Source organism: Falco peregrinus, chromosome 6 (genome assembly GCF_023634155.1).
Source record: "Falco peregrinus isolate bFalPer1 chromosome 6, bFalPer1.pri, whole genome shotgun sequence".
Classification (NCBI taxonomy): domain Eukaryota; kingdom Metazoa; phylum Chordata; class Aves; order Falconiformes; family Falconidae; genus Falco; species Falco peregrinus.
Genome location: NC_073726.1, coordinates 6,865,898 through 6,875,706, shown reverse-complemented (window position 1 = coordinate 6,875,706; position 9,809 = coordinate 6,865,898). Strand labels below are relative to the sequence as shown.

The 9,809-nt window shown below is 53.9% G+C and overlaps 1 protein-coding gene across 1 annotated transcript; it reads left to right on the top strand.

Annotated features, from left to right (window-relative positions):
- The first annotated feature begins 3,886 nt into the window (after positions 1-3,886).
- PIM3 (Pim-3 proto-oncogene, serine/threonine kinase) lies at positions 3,887-9,171 on the top strand. Its single transcript, XM_055808973.1, has 6 exons — positions 3,887-4,574; positions 4,965-5,074; positions 5,223-5,273; positions 5,574-5,937; positions 7,235-7,411; positions 7,584-9,171. Exons 1-6 carry the CDS (start codon positions 4,490-4,492, stop codon positions 7,766-7,768), a joined length of 972 nt encoding a protein of 323 aa, XP_055664948.1. The 5' UTR covers positions 3,887-4,489; the 3' UTR covers positions 7,769-9,171.
- Positions 9,172-9,809: the final 638 nt, after the last annotated feature.

Here is a 9,809-nt window from a genome sequence, read left to right as displayed (position 1 = left end):
TACTGGTGGGTATAGCTGCCATTCAGGGAGACCTCAACAAGCTGCATGAGTGTATAACAGATACATCTTTTTTGAAGTTCCAGAAAGATAAATACAGGGGCCTGCACCTGGGATATACTTACAGAGGAGTGCAGGCTGAGACTAATGGTTCTACAGTAGAGGGCCCAGTGGACCACAAACTGAACAAGGTCAGCAGTGTGTCCTTGCGGTAATGAAGACTAACCACATCTTGGACTGCATTAGCAAGACCATAGCCAGCAGGTCAAGGGACATGATTATTACTCTCTGTTCAGCACATATGAAGCCACATCTGGAGCACTGTGTTCAGTTTGTTCTCTTGCCAAATAAAAGAGAAACTGTAAAAAATCAAGTGAAGGGTCATTAAGATGCCTAGAAGCGTTGACATACAAGAAGGTTGAGCGACCCGAGAATACCAATATTCTTATGAACTTGAACGTATTTTTACTGCTAGAGTGTTCTTAACAGCATTCCTTATGGTCACATTATGCGAACAAGATTCATTTTGGTAGTCCCATCCAGGAGACCTACAATGACTAGAGGTATAAACTAGAGCACATTACTGCCACTAGTGTAGTACCCGATGATGTGCCACAGCAAACTGAACTGGGTTCCATACAGACATTAAAAGGTATCTTGAAGGTAGTACTGTCTCTCTGCTGGAAGCAGAAACTCCCATGGATGTTCCCTATTTCTGTGCCTGACAAACTCAATGCCTGCTCAGGGATAGCTGCACAGAAAAATGATTTGTACATCAAAGAACAAACTGGCATTGTACCCATGAATGATTCTCCATTTATAGTTGCAAAGCCACTGCTAAAGAGGCCAAAACGAGTTTATAAAATATTTCTGCAGCTATAATTGTTTAGGACCACTGAACTGCATGTTCCAAGCCAGATCAAAAGGAGCACCACAAACCCATGAAAGGCTTATGTGTAAAGACAGGGTAAATTCCATGTCTGGGATCCATCTGTAATTCTGTCAAACCAAGAGTCCTTGTAGCTGTATACAAATTAAATGTCTGTCTGCCAAAATTAAGTGAACGAAGAACAAACACCCCCTTATCACTTTTTTTACAGTAACTACCTTGTTTTCTTCAATGTTAAACATAAAATATCCTTTTACACTGGTGTGAAAATACAAATCAGATCAGTTGTTATACCAATACTAGACAGTGATCATGGTCTTTTTTTAGATTACCACTTTGCTTCAAATGTAGATGTGCAAAAGTATGCTATATTCTTTTGACTCAAAGTGTTACAGCTGACACAGCTGAAGATGATGTAGCTTAAACTCAACAGGATTTTGAGGAAACTGTATTATTTTCTTGAACAGGTTCAAGGCAAGTACATCACTGATTTGCCATAGATTGACAACATAAAGATGGATTTAACAAATTGCAAATGCAGTTGAAACGAAAAGGCCTGATGTTTTTATGTTTGCAGACTAGTGATACATGCATGATTTTTCATGCTTAGCCATGTAAAAAAGCAGGAATTAATAACTACTTGCAGTGTTAGTTCCCTAAAGAATTAGCACTTATGCATATTAATACTTAAGGCCAGTTTTCTCTCTTTAAAGATATTTGTTATTTCAATAACCAGAGATTTTATTTTGGAAGTAAGAAACACTTCCTCTCCATTCAAAACAATACTCGTAACAAGCCACTGACAAGGATTACGGCAAAAGGCAGATAGAGCTAAATTCTTTAAAGTAAATCTGGAACATATATTGTGAGATCATGAAATCTTCCTACTGTTTGTACTCATTTACATTTCGGCAGCAATAAATGCAAGTATAGCACGCATATGCCATTATGTGGAGAAACTTGCTAAAAACTTATTTAAATGTGACTTAGAGACAGCCAAAAGGTAGGAAGTCTAACACACGCACACACACACACAAAATAAAATAAAAAATTGCTTTCTTTATCTGAGAAATCTGCATCATTGGCTTTTGGAGCGGGGTGGGGGGGTGGGGGGGTGTGTGTGTGTGGAAATCTGTAAACACAAAACCGCCTGAATCCTTCAGCTGCTCAATAAACCGAATGCTTTAGTTTGGTTCCTCTGCAAATAACAGTGGTCTGCTGGAGAGGTAGTAACTTTTATAGCCCAACCGATCTAGCTTCAAAAAACACATTCTGGGATGTGAAGGGTTGAAACCGTGCCTGAAAACTTGACCTTTACATCATCTGGCCTGATCTAATAAAAGATATTACCTTAGAAGCCCTTGCTTTGTTTATGGGCATGACTGCCCGCGATCACTGCACTGCTATTAGCAGACAATGCCAACTGCAAGGCTCTCCCGGTGCCCGGGGTGGGACAGACTGCCAGCTCGCCAGGCGACTGTCCCAGGGTACCCTCCCGCTAGGGATCCCCGTGCAGCACCGCCAGCTCAGCCTCACCGCTTTCCCCGGGGGCCGTGAGGCGCTGCCACGCTGCGCCCAGGGCTGCGGGGGTGCGAAGGAGGTGGCGGTGCCGGGGAAACGGAGGTGCCGCCTGCCTCGGTGGCGGTGACCCCGGGCGGGCCGCAGCCTCGCACCTCCGCACGCCATTTCTCCGCTTCAGCGCCGCTGGGTAGCGGCTGCAGGAGCAGCGACTCATCAGGTATTGTTACCCACCCCGCACCGCACTCATTAATTCCTAAACCAGCGCAGACACTCGGCCAGATCCCCGGAAGGCCCCGGTCTGCCCTCGCCCCCCGGGCTCTCCCAGCTGCCTCGGTCTCCCCTCAGGCGAGGCCGGCGCCGGGGGCCTCACGGCGGCAGCGCCCCAACAAGCGTTAATCGCCCGGCCGGGCGCGGAGGCAGGAGCCTCACGGGAAGCTTCCTCGGAAAAGGACACTTAAAAGCTGCCCCGAAGGCGGCCGGGGCGGGGGAGGCCGCCCCCCGCCAGCCCGCGCCCCGATTCCTGTTGATGCAGCGCCCCCTGCGGGGCGGGGCGGGGCGGACGGCCGAGGCGCCGCGGGCCCGGACCGCGGCAGGACCGGGGCAGCCGGGCGGTTTCGCGTCCTTGGCCGGCGCGGCGCCCCAGCGGGAAGGGGGAGGGGAGGGGAGGGGAGGGAAGCCCTCCGCTCCCCCGAGGCGCGCCGCCGGGGCACCGGCGCCCGCCGTCGCGCCGCATCGGCCCCGCGGGGCTTCCGCAACACAGGAGCTGACTGACAGTAGCAGGCGCGGAAGGCGGGCGCCCGGCGCCCCCCGCCCTGGCACGCCGCCGGGCCGCTGCGAGGCGAGGGGCGGGGGGCGGCGGCGGGGAGCAGCCGCAATCGCCGGGGAGGGCGGGGGGAGCGCGACTTCGGCGAGCACCGCGTCTTTCTGAATTAAGGGGGCTTCCAAAGGCCGCGCCCGGGGCCGCAGGCGCCGCAGGCCGGGGCTGCCGGAGCCGCAGCGGCCCGACGTGCCCCAGCGATGGCGGCGCTGGCAGCGCCCCGCCCCCGCGCGGCCCCAGGCGCAGCGTCTCGGCCAGGGCGCGCGGCGCGGCGCGGAGCGGAGCGACCTTCCCGCAGCCGCGGGGCGGGGCCGGGCCGGGCCGCCGCGGCATTCCCGCCCTGCCACCTGGCCCCGCTCCGTCGCATGCAAATGAGGCCCCTCCTCATTGGCCGCGCCGGTAGCCCTTTGAAAAGGCGCCCCGCTATTGGCCGCACGGAAATGTTAACGCAAATAGGAGAATCTCCCCCCCCCGCCCTTTTTTTTTTATTTTTTTTGCCGCTAATGTGTGATGCGTTCCTCAGACAGTCTGTAACTCTGCGCGCCGGTTACTACAAATAAGTAGTTCCCAGCCCCCCGCCCTCCCCCCGCCCGCCCGCAAGATGGGGCGGGACAGGAGGCTGCAGTCCCGGCCGCCGCACCGCGGGCACCCCGGCGCGGAGGGGAGGGGGCCGCTGGGGCGTGGGGGAGAGGTGTTTCCCCCTCCCCCGCGGAGGGATATCCTCGGCGCGCTCGCCGCGCTCTGCCCGCACCAAAATATTGGGAGTTAAGAGGCGGCTCAGCGGCTCCGCCGGCTCAGAAGCGCGCGGGCAGGCACGGCGGCGGCGCGGCTCCTGCGCCCGCCACGGCTCCACTGCGGCGCCCAGCCCGCTCCCCGCCGCGGCGGCCCCCGCAGGGGCGGGCTCCACGCGCGGCCCCGCAGCCCCCGCGCCCGCCTGCCTCCGCGGAGCACTCTGGTCCTGCCTGCGCGCGCCCTGCGCGGGTCTCGGCGGTTAGAAGAGGGAGAGGAGGAGCTGCGCCCTCGCCGGCTGCCTTTCGCCGGAGGACTCGGTGCGACCGCCGCGTGGATCCGCGCCGGGGGGGATCCCCCAGGACTCCGTCGGTGCCCGCTCCCGGCCGAGGAGGGAGCAGCGCGGCAGGTCTCGGCGGCCCGCCGTCCCCAGCCGGCTCCGGAGAGCGGAGAGCCGCACCGCGCCGCCGAGCGCGCAGCCGGGAGGCCGCCGGCGGTGCCACCGCGGGGGACTCGCCGTCCCCCCCCTTCGGAAGATGTTGCTCTCCAAGTTCGGCTCGCTGGCTCACATCTGCAGCCCCACCAGCATGGACCACTTGCCGGTGAAGATCCTGCAGCCAGGTACGGCGGGGCCGGCGCCGGGGCTGGGGTGTCCCCCTGCGAGCGCAGCGCGTCGGGCGGGGCGGACCGGCCCCCCGCTACCCGCGGGGCTCGGGACCGGCTCCCCGCAGTCCCCCGAAACTTCGGGGCTTGCTTGGGGTTTTTTAGTGTGTTCTTGTGGGTTTTTGGGGCTTTTTAAAAATTGAAGAAGACAATTTACTTAAAACCAGTAAAAGCCTGGGGCAGAATTGGGGCTGCGCATCATACGCGTCCCCCGGGCAGAGCACTTGGGGGCTTTTGTTATTAGCAGGTTTTTTTTTGGTTTTTTGAGGGTTTTTTTTTTTTAATTTTTGGCGAAGCGCAGCGCGGCTGCGGACACTGACGCGGTGCGTTTCCCTCTCGTTTCCCCAGTGAAAGTGGAGAGGGAGCCGTTCGATAAAGTCTACCAGGTGGGCTCTGTGCTGGGCAGCGGGGGCTTCGGCACAGTCTACGCGGGGAGCAGGATCGCCGACGGCTTACCGGTGAGGCGCGGGGCGGCGCGGGGGGGGGGCGGCGGGCGGGAGCGCGGCCCGGGCGGGGGACGGCGGGCGCGGCCCGGCCCTCCGCGGAGAGGCGCAGGCTGCGGCCGCCCCGCCGCTCACGGCGCCTTCTCTCCAACCCGCCCCGCAGGTCGCCGTGAAGCATGTGGTGAAGGAGAGGGTGACCGAGTGGGGCACGATTGTAAGTACCCGGGGGAGGTGGCGGGGGGGCTCCGAGGGCGCTGCGCGGCCGCGGGACTCCGCCGCGGCGGGGCTATTGTGTGGGCGGCGGGGCCCGCCCCGCTGGCGCGGCCTCTGCGTCGGGAGGGAATTTGGCGGGGGTTCGCCGCCGCAGCGCCGCGCCCGCCCCTCGGACTGCGGCAGCGGCGGAGGGGGCCCGCCGGCCGCGCCCTCCTCCCCGCCCTCCGCCCGCCCTCCCCTCGGCGCGGGGGCGCCCCGGGCCGCGCCGCCCCCCGCTGACCCGCGCCCCCTCTGTGCCCAGAGCGGCGTCATGGTGCCCCTGGAGATCGTCCTCCTGAAGAAGGTGGGCTCCGGCTTCAGAGGGGTCATCAAGCTGCTGGACTGGTACGAGCGGCCCGACGGCTACCTGATCATCATGGAGCGGCCCGAGCTGGTGAAGGACCTCTTCGACTTCATCACGGAGAAGGGCGCCCTGGACGAGGAGACGGCCCGCGGGTTCTTCCGGCAGGTGCTGGAGGCGGTGCGCCACTGCTACGGCTGCGGCGTGGTGCATCGGGACATCAAGGATGAGAACCTGCTGGTTGACCTCAGGACAGGCGAGCTGAAGCTCATCGACTTCGGCTCGGGGGCCCTCCTCAAGGACACGGTTTATACCGATTTCGACGGTACGTGCCCTCCCCGCAGCCGGGGCAGCCCCTGGGCACCGGCGCTGGCCGGAGCCCCGCACCCCTCCCCGGCGGTGCCCCCCCCGGTAGCTGCCCCCCGTCCCGTCCCTGGCGCCTGGCAGGAGCGAGCCGTGCCTCTGACGCAGGGGTTCATATCAGGTCTATCGGTAATGGAAACCTTTGGACCCAAAGCGGCTTAGGGGTGTTCAGTTGCGTAGGAAAGAAGTGATTCCAGGCAGTGACGCAGCAGTTTATGTTTCCCTGTCTTGGAAAAAGCAGTTTTTTTCCTAGAGGGCGATCTGTTTACATGGAGGCTTCACCAGTGTCGGATGTTTCCATGTGTGGATGTGCAGTTTTTATATGCGGCGCTTTTTTTAATTTGGAGCGGTAGCCCCCCCCCCCCTCCCCCCCCCCCCTTTCCACCAATGTCCTGGAAATCCCGCATTGCAGATTTCAAGGCGATGGGGATAAATACGCTCCCTCAAAATGACTTGATGCTAGCTCCGGGGCCGGGTGCCACCCTTTAGAGAGGGGAAAGGTGAAAATAAGCCTGTGTGTGACAGAAGGGAGTCTTTCCCCCAGTCCTTGGAGAGTAACTGATGTAACAGGGGACTCTTCCCCTGCTTCCCCCCCCCCCCCAGCTGCCGCATTCGCATCTGTTTGTTGTGAAACCCGAAGCCCAGCCGCACGTGACCCTCAGCATCACGAATTCCCGGTTTTGTTTGGTATCCAAGGAGCCCGCAGGCACCCGGGGGGCGGGTTGGGAAAAGCTGCCGCATAGAAGCCCGGGGGGGGGGGTGGGGGTGGAGGGGGGGTGGGTCGGGGCGGTAAAAACATAGAAATTTTAAGCGGCCCTTTTTTGTTTACTGCCTTGCAGAATTGGATAAAGCAGATTAGCCCCATGTAATACGGGTAGACCTGGGTTTCACCTTCTTGCCGCCCTCTCTTCTCCTCCCCGCCAGCCCCCTTTGTCCTTTTGTGTCTATTTTTGGTGTGATGCTGCAGACGCCACGTGGTCAGTGAAAGGGAGCTTGCCTCAGTAAACAGTCAGCTGACGGGGCTGTGTTATTCCTTGCAACAAAATAGCACAACCGGATGGGCCAAGTCTGTTGATGGTGTAACCCTGCAGATGACCTGAAATTACACCACTAATGGCTTTGGCCCATAAGAAATTTAAAGCCTTTTTTTTTTTTTGACTCAGAAGTGACAAATTATGAATTTCATTTAGCCCTACTAGAAGAAGCTGAACAATAGGGAAGTGCTCCAAACCTATAATTTTTTTTTTACTTGCTTTTAGGAACGAGAGTATACAGCCCTCCAGAGTGGATCAGATACCACAGATACCATGGAAGGTCAGCAACAGTATGGTCTCTGGGAGTTCTGCTGTATGATATGGTTTGCGGAGACATCCCTTTTGAGCAAGATGAAGAAATCTTGAGGGGGCGATTATACTTCAGGAGAAGAATTTCACCTGGTGAGTTCTATAGGGGTCAAGTGGGGGTTTGTTTTTTGTTGTTAGGGTTTTTTTTTTTGCAATAGTCCTGGACGTTTGAGCTTGTATGGGTGGATTTTTTTATTCAGGGTTGATTCTTTTTTTTTTTTACTTTTCTAGTCTAAAATTGCTTTTTTCTGTTTGTTTGTTGCAGAATGTCAACAGCTGATCAAATGGTGCCTTTCACTGAGGCCTTCAGACAGACCAACACTTGAGCAAATTTTTGACCATCAATGGATGCACAAATCTGAAGTAGTGAAGTCTGAGGACTGTGACATAAGGCTACGGACCCTTGATACTGATGTATCTAGCACAAGTTCAAGTAATGAGAGTCTGTGAATTACTAAGGACCTCGCACTGGGAGGGGAGCTACAAGCAGAAAGACCACAGTGCTGCTGCCAATACGTAGGAGGGGCTAGAAAAATACATTCATTATTCTGTAGTTGAATCTTTGTCTGAGGGACTTGATTTTATTTTCCCCCTTTGCTGGTTTCTGCTTTGGAATGAGAGATTTCCTTTGGAAACGCTAATGTTTGGGAGTTGCAGGCCAGTACTTAGTCAAAGACTGACCTTACTAAGAAAGCAGTGACCTCTTGAATACATGGTAAACTTTTTTGCTCTCATAGAGCCTGGACTAGATTTTATTTGCTTTTGAGTGCCTTTTTGAAAGCTGCTTCAGTGGGACTTTCTTTTTTGAGCTGTGTATGTCCAAAGAAGATCCAGTTCATTATAGGAATTTGCTCCCTTTAGACTCAGTGCTGGAGGAAGCAGCTCCTATGATGCATTGGAGAACATGTTCGGTGATTGAATGAAGTAGTCCCATCCGCTGGTGATGGAATACTTGAACACAGACATTTCACTCCTGCCCCCCAGCCCTTTCCAAATCCAACCCACCTCTGCTGCTCAAAATATTTCCTATAGCCTGCACAGAAATATGAACAGGTATATCAGCTTTTTTATCAGAAACATTTATTCATGTTTCCTTTCATCATCTCTACCATTGGGCATGAGAAGCCCCTTTCTCAACTCCCCCTGGCCTTTTGTCACCCTGCGAGTCTTAAAGTGTGTATGGGCATGTTGAATGCACAATCAATGCAATATTCAAGGACTTTACTTTTTTTTTCCATACCTGTATAATATGTTTCTGTAAACTTGTTTTTTCCCATGTACTATAGTTATTTATTGTTTGGAGTTTAGAAGACCTCCCACAGGTTTCAGCTGTGGCTATTTATTTGGTTAATTTATTTGGTTAGTTATTCAACACTGTGCTTTCCCCTCCTTCTCCCCATGGGAATTCTAGTGGTTTGCCCATGGTACTTTCTTTCTGCATTCCTGTCAACTTTTGTTTAAAAAAAAAAAAGACAAAAAAATTTTCTGACCTTATCAGTTTTTGTTGAAAGATGGAAAATTGTTGTACAAAGTCTAATTTAAGGGAAATAGAATGACTTTTTAAAGTTTTAGTCAGTATGCCTTTTGTCTGGTATAACTGTACCAGAAATGTAAAGTAATGCTGTTTGGAAGGGTTTTAAATTATTGACATTGTACAGTCTCCGTGCATTGGCTCTGGAAGGTAGAGTGGCAGAGTCATAAACCTTAATTTATTTTAATAGCTGTGTTTCTGTGATCTGGTTGCATTTATGCAGCTTGGATTTGGATTTTTTTCTTCAGTTTAACAGTGTGAAATGTATGGAGATCATATTTTTTATACAGGTATTTCAATTAAACTTTTTTTGTATATAACAGTTCTGTGTTTGTGTGCTCACTTCTGTTTTCACCGTTACTTTTGGTGCCAGCTGGGGAACACTTCCTCCATTACCTTCTCTAGCTTGTAAAGGTCTACAGCAGCTGTCCGTGCCATTAAGCAGTGACCGTTTTGGAAGAATTAATCCCTCCTCTTGACTGTGTCTGCTTGATGGCTGTATTTGATGTCGAACTGCAGAAAGTGTATGATATAACACTGCACTAATGGCCTACATAGAAGGGAACTGCCCAGTAGTTGTGGGATTTTTAACTGTAAACACTGAATAACTGAAATACCACTGTGCTCATTGTCCTTAAGTACAAGAAGGAAGGATTTTTGTAGTCACTGGTGGTTACTGTGTTCACAGTTGACATGTTTACTTTCCATTACATTCAGTTTCCTTCCACCTGCTTACCCCTTCCTCCCAGGGGGTGGATGGGAATTTCCTGTGACCTTACAGGAAGGGGACAGCATTCTTGGAGAGCAGGATGACTTTTCCTTCAGCTCCCTTAGATTATAAAAAAAAAAAAAGACTGGTGTGTCACTTTAAAAAGCACTGGGGAATGGTGTGCCGTTCTCGTCCATAGCAGCTCACTCAGCATGTTGGGAGTAAAATCCTGCAGATTACCGAGTTCATCC